General features: G+C 39.5%; 2 protein-coding genes across 8 annotated transcripts in view; one reads left to right on the forward strand and one right to left on the reverse strand.

Annotated features, from left to right (window-relative positions):
• LOC139452447 (exocyst complex component 6B-like) overlaps positions 1–11897 on the reverse strand; it is a 40740-nt gene extending 28843 nt beyond the window's left edge. For 5 of the 6 annotated variants that reach the window (XM_071233930.1, XM_071233929.1, XM_071233928.1 and 2 more), the window contains exons 1-8: positions 8874–9043; positions 6158–6323; positions 5301–5439; positions 3734–3779; positions 3297–3501; positions 2735–2878; positions 1336–1404; positions 446–529 (exon numbers count right to left, since the gene is read on the reverse strand). In XM_071233930.1, coding sequence (XP_071090031.1) covers positions 446–529; positions 1336–1404; positions 2735–2878; positions 3297–3501; positions 3734–3779; positions 5301–5439; positions 6158–6323; positions 8874–9043 — 1023 coding nt within the window. Of the gene's footprint in view, positions 1–445; positions 530–1335; positions 1405–2734; positions 2879–3296; positions 3502–3733; positions 3780–5300; positions 5440–6157; positions 6324–8873; positions 9044–11824 lie in introns of those variants that run through there. The other variant, XM_071233931.1, reaches the window with a different exon arrangement.
• A 2751-nt stretch (positions 11898–14648) lies between these two features.
• Positions 14649–23960, forward strand: LOC139452546 (S-acyl fatty acid synthase thioesterase, medium chain-like). Of its 2 annotated transcripts, none has more exons than XM_071234060.1 (8): positions 14649–14652; positions 15378–15525; positions 16773–16911; positions 18494–18593; positions 19606–19681; positions 20353–20446; positions 21645–21730; positions 23009–23960. In XM_071234060.1, exons 2-8 carry the CDS (start codon positions 15390–15392, stop codon positions 23140–23142), a joined length of 765 nt encoding a protein of 254 aa, XP_071090161.1. In that variant the 5' UTR covers positions 14649–14652; positions 15378–15389; the 3' UTR covers positions 23143–23960. The 2 variants fall into 2 exon arrangements, with proteins under 2 accessions (XP_071090161.1, XP_071090160.1); XM_071234059.1 differs by lacking the exon at positions 14649–14652 and adding an exon at positions 14665–14930.
• The last annotated feature ends 2619 nt before the right edge of the window (positions 23961–26579 follow it).

Here is a 26579-nt window from a genome sequence, read left to right on the forward strand (position 1 = left end):
AAAAATCAATATAAGCAAACCCTAAAAGCCCCCTCTTGGGTTGCACACACCACTTTCACCCTTCTCGGAATACACTAAATGGTCCGGCCAGGCCCGTGTGCGAAATACGCTGCAGTCAGAAAGCGCATGTTAAATCTTCTATATCAGTCAGTCAGACCAATTCTAACCCGGATCTTCTCAGAGTTAATTGCTTAGCATGAGGTCAAAATCTAATAGGTATGCAAAACAAATATGATGCACAATTAACTATTGCTCTGTTGTCTTCACGTAACAGTCAGCAATCATCCAGTCATATCAAAGCAGAATGTAAACATGGTCAAAAACCAAATCTAGGCCTGGCAAATCAATAGTTCATTTTGAAAAACATGGTTTCTTTCAAAAAGTTGTGCCCTGGTATCCTCACAGAAGTTTTAAACCGAGCATCAGACCCACAGGAATGTCTTACCATGGCTGCTGGTGGTTGGAGGGACAGTCGGGCTTGCTTCCATCTCTGCTGTCGATAATAGGTCTCAAACTTCTCCTTATCACCCTGCGTACAGGAAATAATAGGAAATATATCACTGGGGCATAATACAAGTCTTTAAAATTGAGACAGTTACCTGTGCAATATTGAATTCAAACTGAAAGCACCACCTATTGACAATGGTTGAAGAAGAGATCCTTTTCTATAAAGATTAACAACTTTTCAAAATATTGCATGCACCATCAAGAGTGCCTTGTTTTGGTCAAAGAATGTACGAGGAGACGAGTAAATAACAAAAACAGAACAGTTATTTGTAAATTGCATTGTTGGAACTTAGTTCAAAAGTCGATAAAAAAAATGTTTTTGATAATACTCACAATGCAATTAATGTACCCCTTCTACTGTTTTTCAGAATACACACAAGAATGGGCTGTCTCATACAGGGACACTTACATATTTTCTAGAAGTTGGTCAGGAGGCATTTATTTGAGCTTGGCGCTCACAGGTAATATGGCAAAAACGGTGCCTGTCAAATTTCATAATGTGACTCATGTATTTGCGAAAAGTTATTGAAAAACTATGCTTATTTGCTTTTAAACTATTTTACATAATCAAATTTACTGTAACCACCTTCCAACACGCATTTTTGTCCATTACATCAGGCTAGCACCCGTGGATCAATAGACAAAATGATACAGGCATCCACATAATGTATAAAATTGCTAGAAAATGTGAACAGCTTACTGAGCCATATCTCACTCTCTCTGCAAACATTTACCTAGCTTTCACCTATGTATTAATCCTTCATTGAACCACAACAGATCATATATCTCATGCAAAGCAGTACATCAAATCAGTCCACTCATACATACCAAGACAGAATAAATATGTAGACATCGGTAAACTGGAGAGAAATCCACAAGATCTTGAGCGCTCAGTTCCTGAAAGTCAAAATGCACCCACATTATCATGAGATTTCACATATCTCATTCACAGGCAAATTTAAGAGGTGTAAATGTTTTATTGTTTTAAACAGTTTTGAAAATAATCAAGATTGATTTTGTGTGTGGTGTGGTATGGTGTGTGTGTGTGTGGTCTAAACAATCAGTTACTGAAGCTCAGCGTTGAGGGAATAAAGCAAGGACTGGTCGTCTTGGAGTCAGTATATTGTGTCTGAGTGGGGTATCCATGTTTAACTGCGGCATGGTACCTCAGTGGGCTAGCATTATAAATACAACGTAAGTCTAGACCAGTACAACCAACCAAACACACATGTGTATGCACATCGCTATAAATGGGAAATAATTTTGAACATGTAAAACCCCATGTCACCTCACTTTTTGTTCTACAATCACCTATACTGAAACACTTTGAAAACACGCATTCAAATATTGTTATATTTGACAAAATGGCCACAACAATCAAATTAAGTGGTTCTGTGTATTTCGGCACGAGATTATCATACACAGCAATGTCATGTTGTCACAGTCATCATTTGCTGTCATTATGGTCATGCAAGAAAATATTTACCATGTTTACGGCCAAAATTGATTTCTGGTCGCTTGAGTTTTCATTGTGTCATTATTATCCAAGCCTGGACTACATAAACGAGCAATAATGAGAGCAATGAGGTTAGGAGGCAATTATACACAATAACCAAAGAACACAGCTGTTCTGGTCACAGATGACTGGCTACCAGCTAGTTTGACCACTTTTTCTGCATTGTAGACCATTCTTCGAACAAGCAGAGCATTGGGAGCATCTCTTGACACAGAATCAACACTGGGTAGGTCAACCTTGGTGGCAAGGCTTCAAATAGAACAATAGAAACTAACATTTTTAGTGCACTAGCCCTCATAATGATAACATGGAACAAAACCTTCAAAATGGCATTTTTCTATAAGTCCTTATGACAACTATTGGGCAGTTTGGCAAGGTCTATAGGACTTATTTGTGCCAATTTCTATCACCGTCAAGTGGCTTAGAGTCAGAAATATAATGACAAGGATCTAATATGATTCAGAAATGAGGGTTCATTGTGTTTGGGGGATCAACGAAGCACAGTAAGTGGTGAAATTACGGTGTTTGAAATTAAGGGTCATCCTGCGTTCATTGAGGTCTTTTCCGGAGTAACTGTTACTGAATCTAGGTAACCCATAAACCTACTCCATATTGCATTTGTGTTATGACAAGGGCCACCACCTTTCATGTTTTATTTTAATCATTGAGTGACATGATATTTGATATACTGATACAGCAATGAACCCTGACCTCTTCTCCCTCCAATGAGTCTTCTCTCACAACCTCAGGCATTGCTTCCACTTCCCCAGAAAATGGGTTGGGTGGCGGTGGCGCTCGACGTTTCTTCAGCTTCTTCTTCACTATTGTTGGGTCCATGTTGTTCTGCTCAGCTGCCTGCAGAGGTAATAAATGATAAGATGAGACAGTGTTACCATACATGCCATAGTTACAGCATGTTTAATCTGGACCAATATTTGGGCAAGTCTGGGATTCAAACCAACGTCCAACAGAACCAGCAACGTCCAGCAAGACCATGTGTTAAATCCAACTTCTCCACCAGCTTGCGCGAAACCGTTTGAATCTATTTGACCAAAATTGTCTCTTAGCATTATTTTCAGTAGATTTAGACTTTACTTCTGTAGACGTTAGTTTAGAAACTAACAGTTTTCGTCCACTAGTCCTTATAATGATAACATATAGCAAAACCCTTAAAAATGGCAAATTTCTACTAGTCCTTATGATACCTTTACTATTAGGCAGTTTGGCAAGGACTATAGGACTATTGCCAATTTCTAACGCTGAACATCCTCACATGTGTCATTGCCACTTCTCCTATTTTCTCTGAATGTTTCCGGATGCTCTCCAGGAAGTCCTTGAGCTCGGACATGGAGGCCTCCTTTATTTTCTCCCTCAGTTTAGGGATGGCTTCTGACATTGTCTGTGAGAACCAATGGCTGATGACTCGGGGCAGATAGGTGTGCTCCAGCTGTTCCAGGGTCTTCAGGGCAGGGTAGAACCTGGGAGGGAGGGAATGTTCACAAATATTCAAGTCATATCAAGCCATACAATAACTAAACCACTTGGAAATCAGGTGCACTGTGCCACGTCACCAGCCTGCTACACATTGTTCATGTCTTGAACCCCCAAATCGAAAATGGGTAGACTCAGGTTAATCCGTGCATGTTGTAAATGTAATATTCTACTAATGGATAAAAGTCAACATGAAAGAAACTACAAACTGGATATTACCTTCTGTTTTTCATTTGTTCTTGGAGCTTGCCATACAGTTCCAACACTGAAAATCAAATCAGGATGATTAATCAGAAACTTAGTTCATCATCATAAGGGGGCACGGGTGGCCCAGTCATCTAAGGCGCCGCGATTTGCTGTGCAGAGTTGCGTCCCTTGGGCACACCAGAAACCTATGATTGTGGGTTCGAATCCCGGTTCGCCCCAATTATGTTTCTAGGTTTGTCAGCACCATACCCGTGCTCGTGGGTTTCACCGAAGTGGTAAACGTCTTAGACCTGCATGACTTTGGGCTTTCCTCTTTGGGCTTTCCTCTTTGGGCTTTCCTCCCACATTAAGCTGACACGCCGTGATATAACTGGAATAATGTTAGAAGCGGCGTTAAACCCAACTCAGTCAATCATCAACATAAGATGCCAATAAAATGAGTGAGTTGGGTTTAACACCACTTGAACAGTACTCCAGTTGAATAAGGGTGTGTCAGCTTAACATGCTTAATGTGGGAGGAGAGCCTGAAGTGTTGCAGGTCTCAGACCACTTTAGAGAAACCCACAAGCATTGGTATGGTGCTGACACATCTAGAAACAGGATTTAGGAAATGAATTTTTCTTATTGTATTACAGGTCTGCATGTCACTTGTTGGCCATCTCATGTATATTTCTTAAATTCCGCAAATGAAAATAATGGTGTTATGTAACCTTGTATCTCAAAATTTACAGTTATATTAACATCTTCCATGTTCGCTCTACTCCACTCTCTCATTTTATTTACCAATATCATGGATATTGATCATGATAATGCATATATTAACCCCAGGAAGCTGAGAATGAAATTGACCAGGTAATAATAATGTAAAGCCATGAGTTTTAACTTGGTGAATAAAATTTAGTGCACTATGAATGAACTTGTTACTATCCTGAAACCAAATACAAAAAAAACAAAATCCAAATGCTTAATCAGCTGTTAATCTTGAATGAATTTGTGGCACTAGGTTATTGTAGGTGTGGCACATGTGTGGTGAATGTATCTACAAGGTCAACATGGCCACACAGTAGTAATAACGTTAATATTAAACATGTCACAGAATGAGTGACAAGCACAAAGAATAAAGGAACATGACTAACCCCAGTAACTTTGTTACCTTTGTCAAAGAACAAGTAAAAAAGGCATGAAAACATCTAATGCTATAGAATACAGTATCACACTATCAGCTTAGACACAATGATCCTAGTTTTAACCAACATAACAACAAGTTTAAATCACTGCGTAAAATAACTACGCTTATGAACTAAGAATGCAGAAGTCCACAACACAAGGAATAAGCCCTGTACACTTAAGACACAGTAATCACAATAATGCCTTACTTCCTGCTGATAACTAGACCACTGTAACACGACAGCCACTCTGGCAGTTTCCTGAACATTTCTTATCCAAAACATTTCAGCCACTTCTGCTGTATATATGAAAGCCAGCTGCCGGAACACATTTCAGTCTGCTTCTAGAATATTTTAGTTTATTCAATGTGTTCTAGCCTGATACAGTTTACAAACAGATTAGACTGTCCTACCTGGCAGGCACATAGAGAGATTTTCTATGGCAGCTGTGATATTCTTCTGTATCTTGCGACTCTTGACCAGCTCATCACCTTTAGCCAGGAGGGGGTCACATGACTTTTGAAGCTCGCTATCCACACCGCTGATTTCATCCTGACATTCAGAATATTGTATTACAGTAACGCATATTTCACTGCAGCTTCAACAACTACCACGACTACAATACCAACAACAACAACAATAATTTTGTTATATTGGTATTTTTCAGTGTACATGCTGAATCATTTTACTATTTATTATGATCATTACAGTTTCATAATGATGATAGAATTTGTCAGTGTCACTTTGTCATGTTAGTCCCTGACCCACTGCTTGTCTTCATAGAACAGGGGTAGATTTAGCAACAAATTCATATCAAGCCAGGCAGGCCCTTCTCCAAACTAACTGCCCCCAAACTAAATGTTGGTGGCCATGATTGAGTTACCAAGTCCCCTCACCCCTAAATTGTCATTTCCTTCACTCTGAGATTAAATCTTGGCTTCCAACTGCCTCATTTTGTGGCGATTTTAGGAGCAAATAAAGATGTTGTTGTACACAACATTAAAAAAAGGCCGCCGGGTGGAGCATTCTACCGAGATGATCTTTGAGCCAACCTTTCACATGATCTCATCCCCCCCTAAATATTTTCTCATCCAAATTACATGATTCACGAGCAGTGCCCAATTTAAAAAAATAAACATAAACAGAGAAGCGGTGAAATTTTGACAAGCCGGATGGGACATCTACTTTAAGTTTCAGCAAGCCTTTCATAATTGTAATTCAACGGGCCAGAAGTTAAATCGACCCCTGTAGAGGAACCTGACAATGTTACCTTCAGTTTGGCAGCATCGCCACTGACTTGCTGTAGTTCTCTGATGGAATCAATAAACCCTTGATAGTGGTAGTTGCACATTCGCTCAATCTCACGGTCATGACTCTTGATTCGAGTATCCAAAGTCTCTTGAAACTTGCCCAAATCGTCGCCATCGTAAACAGCCCTGCAAAACAATGGAAATATGCAAGCATGGCAAGAGCCTGAAACGATTAGCCTATCAACACACAGAATTGGTCGAGGAACAGATAATGACAATGAAGCATTATGTTTGGAGAATATTGGAGTCAGGGCATATCTCATATGGTACCCTGGTAATCGGACAATAACCAAAACAATAACAAAATTGTGATATCTCAGTTAGGAAACACACACAAGTTTTACTTGAATCGGGTGGTCAGACTATGTGACTAGTTGACTGCCTGTCATTGTATCATGACAATGCTGATGGTGTAGATCATTGCTCATAATTCAATCACTGGATTGTCCGGGTCAGACTAGATTATTTACAGGCACCCATCATATGCCACAAATATGGCTGTGCCTGGTGTTAAACAATAATGCACAGTCTGCGACTTTACCTAGTCCCAAGCCCCAACCTAGTAAAAGTATGTTTGGTCCAGTAAGCTCAGCTGAAAATAGTCCATACAAACCACCTGTGAAAATTAACCATGAACGCCTCTGAACATGCTGAACATCAACTAGCCAAAAGAGTGATAACATAATAGCAATACCCTACAAAATGTTAGAAATTCTACAAGCCCTTAGAATATCCAGCAATAGAAATTGGCACTGGCCCTATAGTCCTTGCCAAACTGCCCAATAGTTCAGGCATCATAAGGACTAGTAAACATTTGGCATCTGTAAGGGTTTTGCTATATAGCATGATATAGGGCATCATATTAAGGACTAAACATGCGAACATCGTTAATTTCTAAGGCTGATATCTTTAACATTAACAAAAATGGTCCGTGGGCTAGTGCTAATTTCAATCCCTGAAATAACACAAATCTACTTAAATGATGTTAAGAGGATGGTAAGAGCAATGTTGGGCTAGAAATCTCAAACGTTTTGGGCACAGACTGCATGCATATGGCAGGCCCTCTATCTATTTGACTGAATTGAAGCATTATCGGAGCTAATGTAAACAATATCGTGTTTAGCTACCTAGTGCAAAGGAATAGTTTCAAATGCGATATAAATGCAATAACTGTTGTCATAACAGCTGTTCTCACTGGAATTACCACATAGCCACTATTGGAAACAACAGCATTGGCAACCGAACACATTCGGTCATATCTGATAAGTTCCACATTTTGCCATTATACAACACTCGCTGTCGCCACAGCGCACAAAACATGTCTGAAGAGAAACAGGAAAAGTGTTTTAAGCAACGCTTGTTTCCAGAGAATGTAATTCTTATTAAGTTAATGAGCACTGAAAATAATTCATAATTCCCCTTTGATACTGATTATTCATTTTCTGTTTACGTCAAAGAGCTAGATCTAGTATTTGCCAAATACTTGTTGACATAACAGGGCAAATAAACAATTCTGTCAACAGTAAGGAATTCGTCTGTGACTGAATGCCACTTCAACAATAATATTAATTCATATGTATTTTTTATTAACATTCACCATTACCAGATACTGATGTGTGTGTTTTGGCTACCACATAGTTTGCTGGGATCTGGTGGGCAGACGGGTGACATGTCACACATCTTCAGCATGTTCAGTGTGTTTGGAGACCATACCAGACTACTGCCCATTTATTTACTATAACTGATGCAAGAAAACATGTCTCCCACTTTAGACAAATTCTGATGCATATGAATACTTGCTCAATGCCATGGATTTTATGCTTTATAGTCAAGTCTACGTGTCAGACTAACCAAAAGAAATTACTTTGCTTGTCTCTTATTTGCTTATCGCCACCATTTCTGCAGAGTTTTTCCAGAAATACTTAGTGTTGTCATTGATCAGCTTTTGTTATCCACTGCATTTGACTGAGTTTCTCTTAGCGTCTGTGCACAGATTTCATTAACGACTGCTGTCATATCCGAGAGTGTTTCTTTTCGTAAGCTGAACAAATGCATTTGGTTCCTATACGGAGCTATGCTACCAATACGCCTTCATTTTAAACCCATTCAAAGAATTATATTCAAATAAATAGGAGGGTATGATATGGGTTAAGATATTGGCAAGCAGGAATACCTATGATAATGATATTGCAATGTTGGATTGTGGAGGTTGGGTGGGGTGAGAAACTGATACCTTATAGCTTTGGATATCAACAAGCTAGTGACGTACACAACCTCCCCCTTTTCATTTCCTTTTTGAATGAATGTGCGGAGAGACATTTGTCTTCATCTTGTTATTTTTCTTACAAACTGGTTAGGAACTTAATCTTGCACAAACCAGATTCAAATCTGCTGTTTGAGCAGGACCTTGTTGCGATGACATGACCTAACTCTGACATCAACTTGCAATCTTATCAATCTATGTTGTTGTGATCGACAATTGTTTTCATCTGTTCATCTATAGTGCAAGTCTTACATTTTAACTCGGTGTCAAGTTCGAAGGTATGATCAGTTTTAATTATACATCCTTCAGCTATGAACATAATGAGAATGCACTGTCAAGGTGTAACATGATAAATATTTCTGATGTCAGTGATAGATGAGGCGAGGTGCCCGGCGTTGTTAGCAGGTGTTTACCTCAGAGTTGTGGCCAGAGGTCCGTCCGAGGTCTCAATTTCTGTAATCAAGTGATCATGCTGAGCGCTAACAGCCTCTTGCCTCAACGTATTGGCATCCTGAACGGTGTCGTGGAGCTTTTTCCAAGCTGGAATCTTGGTAGTTTTGCGGGGTGTACTAGCTTCCGCCATCATCCCATCTTGCGATTGCGCATGCGCATTACAATACTTATTGCAGACGATAAGTTATTCGTCGTTGTGCAGACATTGTTTCGTATTCAGCAGGTGCCCTTTACTTTAACCGTTGTTGTACAAAATCGTGGAAACATCCTATCTAATTAAGATAATTAATATTTATCTGAATCCCATTTCGCACAATAAAGGTACGACATGTGCATATATCTAGAGAAGTATAAATAATCATATAAATATAATAATTGTTATTAATTCGTAAAGACGCAAAAAATAAATCAATCAAAATTGCATATACATGTACTCTTATTATATCAGAGACTGCAATTAAGGCCCATAAATCCCATTTCGCACAATAAAGGTACGACATGTGCATATATCTAGAGAAGTATAAATAATCATATAAATATAATAATTGTTATTAATTCGTAAAGACGCAAAAAATAAATAAATCAAAATTGCATATACATGTACTCTTATTATATCAGAGACTGCAATTAAGGCCCATAAATAAACAAATAGTGTCACATACACATTTTGTCTGCACAGAACAACTCTGATATACAGGTCAGAACAGTTCTGATCTGTGGGAATTCGGGTAAGAATATTTAATTGGTCCTCAGCTACTCAACGGCAAAATGGATCGGGTGGTCAGGCACGGTGACTTGGTTGACGTGGATTTCATCGTATTCCACATGGATGGATTGATGCTCATGATGTCAATCTGAGATGAATCGTCTGATCCAGACCCGAGTAGTTTTACAGACCGCCGTCCTGGAATATTGCTGCGTTAAGTTCTAAACAACAAACATGTGTAAACCGCGACGTGTATGACATGGAAATTTGTTTCTTCTCCGTATGGTTGTCACAAGCGGCGTCTAAAACAGACGAGTGAGTGAGTGAGTGAGTATGGTTTTACGCCGCTTTTAGCAATATTCCAGCAATATCACGGCGGGGGACACCAGAAATGGGCTTCACACATTGTACCCATGTCGGGAATCGAACCCGGGTCTTCGGCGTGACGAGCGAACGCTTTAACCACTAGGCTACCCGACCGCCCCCTAAAACAGACGAGGTAAGGTGAAACGGGGTTTAAAGGTCAAAATTATTTCACTTTTATAGCACGAAAGTGCGCGTGCGCGTGTGTTTGGCTGCCTTACTAGACCGGACTTAAGCCAGTTTAACCACTAGGCTACCCGACCGCCCCAGGACGGGGTGGAGCATTAGGGACCTATATTTGGCCCACTGGAAATATCGATGTTAAAGTTACGGGAAGCTCTGGTATCAAACTGTTATAATGGTTGATAACCTTGTTTCTTTCTCACTCTTGCAAGTTTTGGACTTATGGCATGATCAAATACTTAAGTAAGGCTAAAATCAGTTTCTAACTTCTTGCTAACATCTAAGAATGAGCTAGTCTCTGAAATGCATTTTATAACTAATGCTTGTATACTGGTTTTATATATCACCTAAAAAGAGCTTGGGTCAAAGACTTACTCATGTACACATATTAGAAAAAATATGCGAATCCCTATTTTTACTTGTACGATATATTCCCGTATTTTGTTCAGGTGAACAATTGACGTGTTTGTAACGGATGTCGTCGGTTGGGCAGGTCACGCTCACCTTTTCACGAAGACCTCGTATCGTCACTATTTGATATTGATTCATAAATACATGCTAATCATATAGTCGGATAGAGTGGTAAAATGTTTGATCTGGCTATCTCAGTCGATGCTCATGCTGTCACCCACTGGTTTGCCGGGTCCAGACTCGATCGTTCACAGGACATTCTCCTCTACTGTTGTGATATTTCTAGAATACTGCCGACTGCGGCGAAAAATAACTTCACTCAATCATTTATTTTGAACTGTAAAGCGGCCCCCCCACCCAAAAAAAAATAAAATAAAAAAATATATATATATACAAAAATACAAACAAAATACAAAAAAAACTAAAAAAATTAAACAAATAAATAAAAATAAGTAAATAAATAAAGAATAAATAAAATAATAATTTCATATCTATCTATCTATCTATCTATCTATCTATCTATCTATCTATCTATCTATCTATCTATCTATCTATCATATAACATTACACTTTCATAGTGGAAGATTATGTTCCCCCAGCTATTCCTCTCCATGACTGTGTGGAGAAGTCAGGTTTCACGAATAGCTCCGTCCGTGACATGATTCATAACTATACAAAGCTATACAAAGCTCAAGCTGACATTATTCCCGTATATTTCACAGTAACGAAATAGAGACACATCAAAATGAAAGATTTCGGTTCAGAGTCCTGTCGAACAGCATGTCAGTTATACTACCCAAAAAAATACACCTATTTTTCAAATCAGTATATATAATCGGTCATGGCTGGTGGTTATTGCAACCCACAGCAGTAGAGGATATGTAATAGTCTCTACTCACAACCTTCCAATTGTGTTTGTTCTTTAACTTGTTTTAGTAGTATATATGACGGTATGCTAGATCCATACGGGAGCTAAGTCGAAAGTGATGCACATCATTAACGTTATCACTTCGATGAACCCACGCAGTATAATCGTGGCGAACGTTGAATTCGAACCCACGACAACCATATTCTACAAGTTTACAATTGAGTTTGGGCGCAGCTTATACCACTGTGCCACCCGTACCTCGCCAATGACTTCTTAATTACTACAACTAGAACACGGCCATTGTGAAATATGGTCACTTTTGCTACAGTCATGGTATGATCAATATTACTTTGATATGGTCAAAGGCAAACATAACTTACCTATTAACAATGACTGGAGCTAAACACGCAAGAACTATGTCGACGCTGTCCATATATACGCAGCCAGTGTATAATGCTGTCACCAAGGGCGAAGTATATGAACTGACAATGACACGAATCTATTTAATAACACTAATACCGGTACAAAGATCACGAATCCCTCCTGCGGTGCTTCAACAAGGAAGTGAACTCTTCTCCCAAGCGTACTCTCTACACAGGGTTTAGTGTTTTAAGTGTCTGAAGACTGGAAAGCTTTTTCACATGAGAAGTTCTACTTTATAAAGGAAATTTGACCTTATGTTTTAACTACATAGTCATAATTTCCTTATAGAAACTAAATACATATGCATTAACATTAATTTAACGGTATTTATTGCATAACCCCTTAACTAATGGGGTTTAATGTCATGTTCAAGATGGTCGCTTACTTAGGGACGTGTGTACGCGTTGTACTAGTTAGGACTTTTCAGCGTTAGAAACTGACACTAGTCCGATAGTCCTTGCCAATCTGCCCAATAGTTAAGGTATCCTAAGGACTTTGCCCTTTGGAAGGGTTTTGCTATGTGTTATGATTATAAGGACTAATGGAGCAAAACGGTTAGTTTGTATCGTGGCTTTTCCTGATTTCATAGAGCTGGCCCACCGAAGCCGCTTCTTAGCGTGATACCTACCTCGTTATACTGCTACATTATGCTGACAACTAGCCAGGAAGTCTTTGTTTTCTCCCATGCCGAGCTCCAGCCAGGGTACCAACAAGTATTGTTTTAACGTGATCTGGTATGACGCGGCCAGGGTGATCAAACTACCGGGCGGACGCTCTGTCCACAACACAAAGGAAGTATACAATAACCAGTATATATATAATAAACAAACTATTACCAGTAAAAAAACGTCTGAGGATTGTTGACGTCATTCGGCAAATGTGACGGCGGTCGTCATAAGTGCATATTTTTCTAAAGGGGAGCTCAATAGGATTAAGAAATAATATTTAATAAAAAAATGATTACACTCGCATGTGTGTCTATTCCCTCGGGAGATCCAAGAATTCTGACACTCGTTTCGAAAAATCAGTATGAACGTGACATATGCTCGTATCATAATCGGGGGCACGGGTGGCTCAGTCGTCTAAGACGCCGCGATTCGCTGTGCAGAATTGCGTCCCTTGGCACGCCAGAAACCTATGATTGTGGGTTCGAATCCCGGTTCGCCCCAATTATGTTTCTAGGTTTGTCAGCACCATACCCGTGCTCGTGGGTTTCACCGTAGTGGTAAACGTCTGAGGCCTGCATCACTTCGGGCTTTCCTCCCACATTAAGCTGACACGCCGCGATATGACTGGAATACTGTTAAAAGCGGCGTTAAACCCAACTTACTCACTCACTCACTCGTATCATAATCGTAGGTGTAGTACATCTATGAATGTAAGAAACACTAATGAAAAAACAACAACCTAAAAAGTAAAACCCCCAAAATGGTTTCAGTAAACATAATTTACATGAGCTATTTGGTGTGACCTAAGGTATTCTATCCAATTCTTTATCTAGCTATATGAAATCGTGTGTACTTTTCCCGTCATCTACTTGTGGCAATAGACGTCAAGCGTGGTCGCATCCGGCAACTGGGACACAATAGTGAGTATTTTCGCATTGTTCGTAATTGAAATTCATTATCCGGATTTCCGGAAAAAAGAAGGATTGTATGTAGTATTTATTTCGTTTCACGTAAATATCCCCCAGTAGGCGAAGTTTTCGGATATCTGGGTCCGGATAAACTGGGTTCCACTCAGCCTGGTTTCCTGGGTATCCTGCGCTGGTGCTACACTGAACGCCAGCGCAGCATACCCAAGGAACCAGGCTAGGTTTCACCGTATACCCGTCTCTCTGGGGCCGAGACGAGTAACTCGGGTACACGGGTCGGGTGGGTACTGAATAGGACCCGGGTACCCACAGGACTTCCAGGACCCGTGGTTAGTCATGTGATCTTTGTTTAATGATTACAAATATCTCGAACTCTATGGTTACAGTGCAAGTCACTATAGTGTTCGCATTTCTTTCTGACTAAGCACCATTGCTTCTGACCTTTATACTAATTATAGGTTTAAATAAAAATAACACTTCAGTCAACTTCAGTGTGTGCATGACCAGATCGTTTTATACGTATATTTAAATACACTTTACCAGGGCTACGCTCAAACTATTTCCAATCGGACATTTTGCACCAAACTCTTGAGACCTGTAGCGGGTACCCGCGTAGGGTCGGGTAATAGCGGGTGGGTACCCGGGTAGTAAATTTGGACTCGTCCCAGCCCTACTTCTCTCCTAATGTTCATATAAAGAATCAGGTGTAGATCTGGACCGCGGGACGGAGCATATAAAAAAAGTATCAAATAAATTTGAAAATCATCTCGTTTCCAAATAAGAGTGTAATCGGAAATGGATATTTTGCCCAAAGCAGTATGGACCGGAAGCTACGGTCAAGTTTATTTAATTCCCCGTCGCAGTGTTCTAAAAATAGTACCAGCCGCGGCAGGGTACCGACACTTTCAGAGTTCTAACTTCGCGAATAAGGGCGCTATACGCACTGGATCGATCTACCCTTTAATATTATTTTCGGGTTTTAGCCAAGTGTATGTACAAACAGCTACTGCCTGGGTACTGTTAGTCTTTCCTCTCTAATTCAGCTGTCAAAACGCTGTGAAAAAACTGTCTCACTGTTTGGGGCGGCCTCGACCACGACAACACAACTCATTCATGCAGTCCATTAAAACGTGCGCCAACGCATTAACTGTCAATCAGAGTTACCCCCCTTCTTCCACGGAGCTTCCTTGTGTGGGTTAGTTTCGTTCGGGCTATATTTTGTATTATTATATTGGTATCTTAGTGACCATACATTAAATACGCTATTGTTGCTGCTCTGTAAAACCCCGCTGTTGGGAGATACTGAAGATAAATCATATATTTTATCAACTGATTCAGAATTGTATTGTTGTATACACCGAATTTTGAAACAAATAATCCTTAAAACATTAAGCCAGTTGCTTGAATGACTGATTTTGTGTGACAGAAAGGGTACGTGTCAGCGAAGTGCAGCGTTCTAGACAACCCGTGTAAGTTGTTGGTAAAGCTAACATTGACAGCAAGTATTACAAACACATATACATTTATTAAACATTATGTATAAATAAATTGCTATAAAACTATTAAAACCTTATCACTTTTTATATTCATCAATGACACTTTTAGTACATTTAGTGGATTTCAAATATTCACATTTTTACCCAAACCTACACATCAGTCTAAATCAACAATAACAGTTTTGCATTGTTGCAAGTGAATGATCATATCATTAAAGGGGCAGTCGGGTAGCCTAGTGGTTAAGCGCTTGTCACGCCGAATACCCGGGTTCGATTCCCGACATGGGTACAATGTGTGAAGCCCATTTCTGGTGTCCCCCGCCCCGATATTGCTGGAATATTGCTAAAAGCGGCGTAAAACCATACTCACTCACTCATATATAATTAAAATCATAGATAAAGAGTATGGTTTTGTTTCAGTCTGCAACAAAGATGGCGTGTGAGAGGCTGATGAACTGCCGCTTCAAGAGACCCAGCGCCCTCTACAGGCTTATCTGTCTTCCCTGGGCAGGTGGGGGGTCCAACTTCTATGCAGGTTGGGGCAAGCTGATGTCAGAAAATATAGAAGGTAATACTCAGTAGATTTAACAACAAATTTGTATGTAGCCAGCAGGGCTTGCTCCTTTTAAAAGTGACTGTCCCTTCTCCAAAGTAATGGTCTACAAAGTAATGGTTGAGGCTGTGAGTGGACGAACCTGTGGTCGAGTAGCCACCTAACAGGTCTCTGAAACCTCTTGCCTGCACTCTGAGTTTAAATCTTGGCTTCCATTACTTCATTTCGATTTGATTTATGAGCAAATAAAGATGTCGTACACAGCATTACAAAATGGCGAAGGGTTGGCATTCTACTGAGATGATCGAAATATATCTTTCTTTGCATTAACCATTCACAAGACCTCCTCCCCACTTAATATTTTCTCATATAAATTACATGATTCATGTAAGTATTGTCCAAATGAAAATAAAATTATTTATACTTGGAGAAGGGATGAAATTTTGAGTTGATAGACAGGCCATTAAGCCCCTTCTAATTTTAGCTGGCCACAGGCCAATTGGGCAAATGGGCCAGCAGTGCATTCGTCAGATAGTTGACAACTGAACAGTTGCTGGGATTTTGTCAGGGTTAGCAATACATGGATACCATGTGGGGAGTACCATGTGGGGAGTACCATGTGGGGAGTACCATGTGGGGATTCTAGGTTAGTATTGGTCACCAGCAACCATTGCAGGTGGTAAGAGGCATCTTAATGGATAGGATGATAAGGCTTGGTGACTTGGTAGATGATGTGTCGTCATACCGCGATGGTGTGGATCTTTGCTCACAATATCTGTCACTGGATTATCTGGTCTAGACTTTATTATTTACAACAAACAAAATTTGAATTATTCACTCCTGGTAACCATATAAGACTATTTTATTATATATTACTCATAAAATGAACTTAAAATGAGTATAAAGAATAATGTAGTCACATATATATGTAACGTGTTACAACAGCGTTAGAAATTGGCACTAGTCCTGTAGTCCTTGCCAAACTGCCCAATGGTTAAGGTATCATAAGGACTAGTAGAAATTTGCCATTTGAAAGGATTTTGCTATATCTTATCATGATAAGGACTAGTGGACTAAAAATGTTAGTTTCTATCGCTGCGTGTATACACTTTTTTAGAATTGATTAAACATGTTGAGTTATGCTAAAATGCTAAGAGAACTAAACAGTTTAAACTAAATATCTGACGGAAAGCAATGTTAGTTTAACCATCTTGTAAACTTAAAGGGACTGTGCCTACATCCTCTTGATTGTTTTGTTGTAGTGGTTGGCGTGACCCTTCCAGGCAGGGAGTCCCGCTTTAATGACAAGTGCTGTGATGACATGGAAGAAATACTCACCGACATTACAAATACAATAACAAGTCAATACGTGGACAAGCCATTTATATTGTGGGGACATAGGTAAATATGTTACTGAATACAGTTGTGTGTACACATTATAATCTTCAGATACTAATCTGCTCCTCATATTTATAACAGTATGATGATTCTATGTCAGCTTTTTTACCATGCAGATTACTTGTAACACTGGTACAGTTGACATTTCACTGCATATTCCTGATGCTGTTCTCATCCTTACCTCTCAGTGTTGAATGTATGTAGTGCAGGGCCAGATCCAACATTTTTAAAAGGGAGCGGTCCAATATCAAAATCCTATCTCACCTGGGGTGTGGGGGGTGGTGGTGTTGGGGTTGTCTACAACATACTACTTTTGGTTTTCAAAAGGGGTAGGGGGTCTGGACCCCTTGGATCCCCTCTGGGTCCGCCTATGTAATGTTTAAAGGTACAAAGAACTAAAAGGATAAGTATTTATGGATGAACAACTTCTTTATCACGATTAAATTCTTATCCTTACTTAGTACTCCAACTTCTAAATGCCTATCAAAGAAGTTACAAAGAACTATGTCATATATTCACTGGTATATAATATGTGTATACTTTGTATGTGCAGGTCAAATTGTGTACACAGTGTCATAGTGTCTTCATTGTGTATACAGTGTTTATAGTGTATTCCTTGTGTATACAGTGTTTATAGTGTATTCCATGTGTATAGTGTTTATAGTGTATTCCTTGTGTATACAGTGTTTATAGTGTATTCCTTGTGTATACAGTGTTTATAGTGTATTCCATGTGTATACAGTGTTTATAGTGTATTCCTTGTGTATACAGTGTTGTACAGTGTTATAATGTATTCACTGTGTGTATGTAGTATACTGATTGCAGTATAAGGAAATGTAGTGATTTTGTGTATACAGTGTTACAGCCAATAGACACTGTTAAAGTGTTGCATGGTGTATTCTGTGGACAGGCAGTGATCGATTTTGTCTTATGTAGTGTACATACAGTACTATATACTACTCAATGTTTGACTTTGATAGGGATAATCAAATATGTCAGATATGTTTAAACATATCATTTTTGTGTATCATGGAAAGATAAACATACCCATATACAAAGTGGAGGAGTATGTATGTGTATATATAGGATGTTTATGGGAACATGCAGATTAGGGAAGTGAATAAAATATTTCGTTTCTGACTTACAGCCTGGGTAGGGAGGGACAATTTTAATTTTTAATTTATATTTTTGTAGGTTACTAATCTATTAAACTAGCGCTGATTCTAATTATCACATGATCTTATTTGAAAATGCCCCTTTGCGACTGTATCAAACACACACCCAAGGCCAAAGTGAGAGTCAACAGGTTCCTCTGACACCATCCATTTCACATGGCTTGTACTTGGCCTCTAGTGCAAGAATGCATTTTGACTTGAAAAAGTAATTTCTTAATAGTTATGCATTTACCCAAAAAACTTTTAAGGGCAGTTTATGGGGTTGTAGAGTCTTCAGAAGCAAGAAATTAATCCAACAAATCTTATACAGTTTAGTATAGAATGTTTATATTCCTTTGGTTCACAGTGAACAGAAAGTATGTTTGTTGAAATGGTGGAAATATATGCATTAACATGACTTTTCGTGGTAGCATGGGCAGTCTATTGGCGTTTGAGCTAGCATGTCGACTAAAGTCCCAGACTGGACAGGAACCAAAGAAGATGTACCTCTCTGGAATATCAGCACCACATGTAAGACTTGTCATAGTTAAACACCCCTGTGAAGATCCGGGGTAGAATTGGTCTTCACACCCATGCTTGTCTTTAGAGGTCATAACGAGATCGAGTAGTCAGGCTTGCTGACTTGGTTGACGCATGTCATCATATCCAAAGTGCATAGATCGATGCCCATGATGTCAATCAGTGGATTGTCTGGTCCAGACTTGATTAATTAGAGACTGATGTCTTATAGCTGGAATATTGTTGAATGTGGCATAAAACAACAAACTTTGTTAAACAAGCAATATGAAACACAAGATAAAGTCAGGATGTTATAGGTAAATAGTTTAGTTGTCACTCTTTATACCACAGTATACATTCAAGTATCAGAAGGACAGTAGGGTAGCCTTGTGGTTAAAGTGTTCACTCATCTTGGGTTGATTCCCCACATGGTTACTGTGTGTGAAACCCATTTCTTGTGTCTCCTGCGGTAATATTGCTGGAATATTGCTAAAAGTGGCGTAAAACTATTCACCAGAGCTACAGATAAGCAGCTTATTTGCATAATATTCAAAATCCAATTACTTTCAATTAACTTGCATACAGAAACGCATGCATTAAATGAAAAACTCAAATGTTTAAAAACAGCACGTGTAAATACCCAATGAAGCTTTTTCAGCATGAGTAACAAAGGAGCTAATTTCCAAAACACAATTACTAGCTAATTTACTTTCCCAGCCAAGCCTATATATTTAGAACAGTTATATACATCTTAAATTTTTTTAATTTTTTTTTTAATATTAAAATGTTCACCAATTTTGGGAAAAAAACAATAGAGTGATGAATTGATGAGTGAAAAAATATTGATTACCCAATGAAAACTGTAATAACCCAATTATAATAGAAACCCTAGAGTAAAAACTCAATTGCTTAAAGAGTTATCTGGAGCTCTGAATACTCACTTTCTCATTCTTGTTGAAGCAAAAAGATGAAGCATGCTGTTATGAAACTAAATATTTTCTAAAGTTTGCTTTTTCCCTGACAGTCTCCCATGAGGAAAAAGGTACACATTGACCGTAACCAGACAGACCAACAGTTCGTCGATGTGATGAGTAGATTAGGTCTGTATGGGCACAAGATGCCATAGAACTGCACAGTTTGTCTTGATACTACATGGATAGCAATATTGATAGGGTTAAAACTTGATGAGGTAAATTCTTGTCTAATCATAAGAGTTACCGCTGTGTTGTGCTGGTAAAAGGTATGTTGTGGTATATAAACAGTGTTGTGCTGTGTAAACTGTTATGGTGGGTAAAATATGTTGTGCTGGGTAAAATGTGTTGTGTTAGGTAAAATGTGTTGTGCTGGGTAGAAGGTGTTGTGTTAGGTAAACTGTTGTACTTGGTAAACTGTGTTGTGTTAGGTAAACTGCGTTGTGCTGGGTAAAATGTTTTGTGCTGGGTAAACTGTTGTGTTAGGTAAACTGTTGTGCTGTTTAAACTGTATGTTGTGCTGGGTAAACTGTGTGTTGTGTTGGGTAAATTGTGTTGTGCTGGGTAAGCTGTGTGTTGTGCTGGTAAACTGTGTGTTGTGTTAGGTAAACTGTTCTTGGTAAACTGTGCATTGTGCTGGGTAAACTGTTGTGCTGGGTAAACTGTGTGTTGTGCTGGGTAAACTGTTGTGTTAGGTAAACTGTGTGTTGTATTAGGTAAACTGTTGTGCTGGTTAACCAGCGTGAGTAGTGCTGGGAAAGTAGCCCTTGTTACTTAAATGATGTTTGTACCTGCCTCAGGTGGAACACCCAGGGAAGTGCTGGAGAATGAGGAAATGATGAAGATCTTTCTACCCTGCATACGAGCAGATTATACAATGTTAGATGGTTTCACGTAAGTGACTGTGTTCAAACCATATTTATACATTCACTGAGATAATTTTTTTATGTTGTTCTAGTTTGCAAGCAATATAATCAATATATTAAATTAAACTTGTAATTATATGTCATTAATAAAACAATAATGAAGTAATACATTTACTGATGAAGTGTCCTGTGGGATAAAGATGTTATACACCTGTTGATGATCTGTACATTAGGACATTATGCACTGACTGGGACAAAGACTTTAAACACAAACTGATGAAAAGCTGCATTGGATAAACACATTGTGGAGGATACATGAGCTGTTCAGTGAGATATAGACAATATACACATAGTGATGGACTGTTCAGTGAAATAACGACAATATTGACATACTGTTGGACTGTACAGTGACATGACATAAAGGTGATATACATATACTGATGAACTGTTCAGTGAGATAAAGATGACATGCACATACTAACGGACTGTTCAGTGAGATAAAGATGATATGCACCCACTGTCAAACTGTATAGTGAGATAAAGACAGGATACACATAGTGACGACTGTTCAGTGAGATAAAGACGATATTCATCTTCTGATGAACTGTTCAGTGAGATAAAGATGATATTCATCTTCAGATGAACTGTTCAGTGAGATAAAGATGATATTCATCTTCTGATGAACTGTTCAGTGAGATAAAGATGATATTTATCTTCTGATGAACTGTTCAGTGAGATAAAGATGATATTCATCTTCTGATGAACTGTTCAGTGAGATAAAGATGATATTCATCTTCTGATATACTGTTCAGTGAAATAAAGATGATATACATCTTCTGATGAACTGTTCAGTGAGAAAAAGATGATATTCATCTTCTGATGAACTGTTCAGGTAGATAAAGACTAGATAAACATACTAATGAACTGTTCAGTGAGATAAAGATGATATACATATACTGTAGAACTGTATGGTGAGATATACACGATATACACATACTAATGAACTGTTCAGTGAGATAAAGAAGATATACACCTTCTGATGAACTGTTCAGTGAGATAAAGACGATATACACATACTAATGAACTGTTCAGTGAGATAAAGACGATATACACATACTAATGAACTGTTCAGTGAGATAAATATCATTCACACATACTAATGAACTGTTCAGTGAGATAGAGATGTTGGTATTCAACTGATGAAGTGTGACATAATTATTTTCCAGATTCACCAACAGCGATGGGCCACCACCTTTATCCTGTCCCATTTCTTTCTTTGATGGGGAGGACGATTCTAAACACGACACAGAAGGCAAGCAGTATTTATATTTTTTTAGATGGTTCAGCATTTTTAATTATCGTGTGGTTTCCGATAAGAGAATGATTACTACGTTTGTCTGTTGATGTTTATGTAACCGTGACAACAGTAGGGATGTATACTGGAACACAATGAAAACCATAATCAACTTAAACTCAAAATCAGAAGAGATGTGTTTTGTGTTCAAGTCCATCTCCAAACACATGAATGAGATTCGAACCTGTTCAAACTGTTGTTTGGTTATCGCAGGCCTAAGTACCCAAAACAACTTAATTCAATTACAAACAATCGAATGCGTTTTCAAAGTGTTTCAGTATATAATTAAAGGAAGACTTTCATGTGCATACACATCGTAAACTGTGATATTCAAATAGAGTGAGTGAGTAACATTATACCAGTTATATTGCAGCGTGCCAGCTTAATGTGGGAGAAAAGCCTGAAGCGATGCAGGTCTGAGTTTACCGCTTTGGTGAAACACACGAGCACGGGTATGGTGCTGACAAACCTTGAAACATAATCGTGGCGAATCGGGATTCGAACCCACGTTTCTGGCGTGCCGAAGGGACGTAACTCTGCACAGCGAATCGGGATTCGAACCCACAATGTTTCTGGCGTGCCGAAGGGACGCAACTCTGCACAGCAAATCGCGGCGCCTTAGACGACTGGGCCACCCGTGACCCCCTATTCAAATAGAAAACACAGAAAGTGATCTGAATGTGCTGTGAGAATGTGAGAGATGAACCCAATACTCATACATAGGGAAAATACCAAGAATGCCTGGTCTTCATTATATTAAGTTAGGTCTTCATTGATCTTCATTGCACCCATTTGTCTAAGGCGCCGAAATTTGCAGAGTTGCGTCCCTTATGTGTTCCAGAAACCTGTGTTCGTTTGTCAGCAACATACCCCTGGTTGTTGGTTTGAGCCAAGTGGTATTCGTCCTAGCAAATACCTTCATCAATTTGGGCTTTCCTCCCACATAAATCTGACAGCCCTGATCTGACTTCAATACTGCCCAAAGATGGTTTCAACCAAGCTGCTCACTTACTCAGCAGGGGGCGGTTGTGTAGCCAAGTGTTTAAATAGTTTGCTCGTGACCCCGAATATCCGAGTTCGTTCTCCACATGGGTACAATGAGTGAAGCCCATTTCTGTGGTCCGCTGTGGTGATTTTGCTTGAAGATTGCTAAAGGCTGCTAAGATTATATTCACTCACTTAATGATTTTCCATTTCACTGAAATATTTCGTTGTTAACAAAACGTATCTTTTCAGCTTGGAGAAGTTTGACCTCAGGACAGTTCTCGCTGACAATGATGCCTGGTGGCCATTTTTATCTCCGAGAACAAAACAATATGCGTGCCATCATCAGTCATATCAGCAGGGACTTTGCTGAGGAAATGGCATGACAAGAGTTATCTCCCTTACACCGTCCAGCCCGACCATGTTTGTGATGAGGAACCGACGCCAGTGTGCCAACAGAATGAAGTTTGCTATCACTCGATCCCTATAAAGTGTCAGAATGATTTAACTGCTAAGAGGGAGATAAAAATGTATTCGTGACTAACTGGGAAAGATACTAAACCCTATTAAGCATTTTATGAGCAAAGAACCTTTTTCTATCTTTACTTCAATCAAGAAACTGTGACGCTAATAATTGTAGTAACACTAAATATAATTTTCAAGTGATGAAATCAACAATAACTGAAGTTACTTCCATGCATAGTTACACAGTTACGACATTCGGGGCGTATCGTTGCCATGGGAATACCGGCGGGCCAACATGCCCTGGCAGATCACTGTTCAGCATCAAACGCTGCAACATCATTCATTTTATCACTTCTTTAATAAAGTTACTTTGAGGGACGGTTTATTTATTGGCTTGGCATTTAGTGGCGTTAATATGACGTGATGGCGATAAGATGTAATGCCTTGAAATGTGTGATATTGACACTAACGTCTTTTATGACAACCGCAAGGTGTTTATTTCATTTCCATGCATATTTCAATAATTGGTTTAGTTTGAAATTGTCCATGGAGTCTGTTTGGATAGTTATTCGAGTTACCGTATTTCCTCTATAGAGAGCCATCCTCCTTTACGTGGCGAGACTAGAGGTAATGGCTCCCTTGAAATAGGGAGTTACAACGAAGGATCTCTCCCAATTAAATTCGAATAAAGTTTACTTAAAGCTACATAAAAAAAACGTCGAGCACATATTTATCAATAAACGAGGAGGTTGGTGGGACTTTTTCGTATTTTTTATTGAGAAAAAAGGTGATTAGGGAGGAATATGTTTTTTTCCCATCACGAATACCAACTAATCCATTAACAGTTGTCAGCAGATAACAGGGTCTGCTCTATGTCACACGACCCGTGAAGATCCGGATAGTATTGGTCTTCAGCAACCCATGCTTGTCGTAAAAGGCGACTATGCTTGTCGTTAAAGGTGACTAACGGGATCGGGTGGTCAGACTCGCTGACTTTTTTTATATACATGTCATCGGTCCCAATTGCGTGGATCGGTGCTCATGATATTAATTACTGGACTGTCTGGTCCAGACTCAATTATTTATAGACCGCCGTCATATATCTGGAATATTGCGGCGTTAAACAACAAACCAACCAAATCTATATGACAGAGGAAATTTTCATTTACACAAGTTTTTATTGGCAATAATAATCACAACCACAACTCGCATGATTTATAGTGTCGCGCCGATACCCGAGAAACATTTCCTTTTTTAAGGTTCCTATGCGGTAGTGTTGTGGTCAAATCATTCGCTCGTCACGCAGAAGGCCCTGGTTGATGCCCCGCGTAGGTACGTTGTGCCCATTTAAGGTGCTTCACCCGTGGTATTACAGGAAGCTATAAGCGGCAAACTCACTCCAATATAGGCAGGTCTAAAATAAGTTATGTATATAAGGTCAAGGGCTCTTGGAAGGGGAAATTTGGCATTTGATTAAAGTTTGGTGTGCCATGCATTCAGATGATGGCTCGTGTATTTGTACCAAATTTGATCAGTTGAAAAGGATTTTGAATTATTTACTTTTGTTTTATTAAGGTGTGTTATGCATTCTCAAGAGGCCATTTTCTGTTTGATATACTTCGACTACTTGATATAAATATTTTGGACACTGTAAGACAATGTATTACTGGGGAAATGGAATTAATATATCTTATATATCCTGCATTGCGCATTTGTTTTGTAAGAGCCAAGGTGTTTCAGCTCACGAGTACCTCTTTCTAATCGTAAGAGTCTACTAAATTGGCATCTGTGACGGTAGGAGACGTTGATTATGCTGTCAGCCACTGGTTTGTCTGCATGGCCTAGACGCAAGTATTCACATAACACGGTATGGTTTCCTGGTTGGAATAGGTCCCCAGTAACCCATGCTGGTCATAATAGGCGACCAAATAAATGGACCGGGTGGTCAGCGTGGTTCAAAGCGTATCCTCGTACCTCGACGTCGTGGATCGTCACAATAACGAACACTGGATTGACTGACTCGATTATTTAAAGGCCGCCGTCATATAGCTGGGATATTATTTAGTGCGGCGTTAAACAACAAAACCGGTCGTGTTATAACATTCAAGTTTAATTAAAATGTAATAATCATATTTATATTTCCGTGTCGATCAGGTCGGGTAGCCTAGTGGTTAAAGTTTTCGCTCGTCACGCCGAAAACCCGGGTTCGATTCCCGACATGGGTACAATGTGTGAAGCCCATTTCTGGTGTCCCCCGCCGTGATATTGCTGGAATATTGCTAAAAACGGCGTAAAACCATACTCACTCACTTACTCACTCACTCACTCACTCCTTGTCGATAATGTGAACGTTTTGTAACGGCACGCTCATACAATACACTTAACATCATTGCAAGTTAAGTATGACAGAAATATATTTACAGCCACATGATACGAGTCCTCTGGGGGACTTAAGACCGCCTCCGTGGTCTAGTGGTAGAGCGTCCGCCCGGAGAGCGGAAGGTCCGGGGTTCGATCCCCGGCCGCGTCATACCAAAAGACGATAAAAGATGGTACTTGTTGTTACCCTGTCTGGCGCTCGGCATTAAGGGGCAAAACAAGGACTGGTCGGCTCGGAGTCAGTATACTGTGACTGAGTGGGGTATTCATTTTAAACCGCGGCATGGTATCTCAGTGAGCTAGCACTATAAATCGGCATCAGCCACACAAACACACACACGTACATGCACGTCGCTATATAAGTGCAATAATCTTGGACGCGACGTTAAACCCCAATTCACCTCGCCTCACCTGGGGGACTTTAACACACGTTATGTCCCCTTCCTGGCACTTTTCTGTACGCCTTTTTTTACTAATACAGTCTTAAGTACACTCAGTATTTCAATAAACTAACTCGGGTGTCACATATCAGTATACATATGTATTGTTTAGAACTGTTAAGCTACAAGAAAATGCTGACACTTTCGAGCCATGATGTTCCTTTATAAAACTCCAGGAACGTAAACATGCCAGTCGTTACAAGATGTGTATTTCTAGCAAGAGCTATCCTACACAAGTCAACTAAGGTATCTTTACGTTGAATTCAGGGGAGAACACCGTCTATGTGAAAATCAGCAATCTCAAGGTTATATCGCAACGGCCTGTAAATAATAATACGGTCTAGCCAAATCACTTGTCAGCAAAATAACAGTCTGGCCCAGGAAATTAAATGGTTGATGACATGCGCAACGATCGACGCCGTCGGTTACGATGTCACGATCAGCCAGAAAACCCTCTGCAACCACCGACCCTATTGCTAGGCTTACAGACCATGGTGCTGAGGACCAATTCTACCCCGTATTGGGAATTGGTAACGTTG

This window comes from Haliotis cracherodii, unplaced genomic scaffold (assembly GCF_022045235.1).
Source record: "Haliotis cracherodii isolate W230 unplaced genomic scaffold, xgHalCrac1.p SCAF_9, whole genome shotgun sequence".
Lineage (NCBI taxonomy): Eukaryota > Metazoa > Mollusca > Gastropoda > Lepetellida > Haliotidae > Haliotis > Haliotis cracherodii.

What these genes read in the sequence shown, in the direction of transcription:
- LOC139452546 (XM_071234060.1), top strand. Translation starts at nt 15,390, where the DNA reads ATGGCGTGTGAGAGGCTGATGAACTGCCGCTTCAAGAGACCCAGCGCC. An exon ending in GATGTCAGAAAATATAGAAG is followed by an intron (nt 15,526 to 16,772) that starts GTAATACTCAGT and finishes GTTTTGTTGTAG; the next exon opens with TGGTTGGCGTGACCCTTCCA. An exon ending in TTTATATTGTGGGGACATAG is followed by an intron (nt 16,912 to 18,493) that starts GTAAATATGTTA and finishes TTTTCGTGGTAG; the next exon opens with CATGGGCAGTCTATTGGCGT.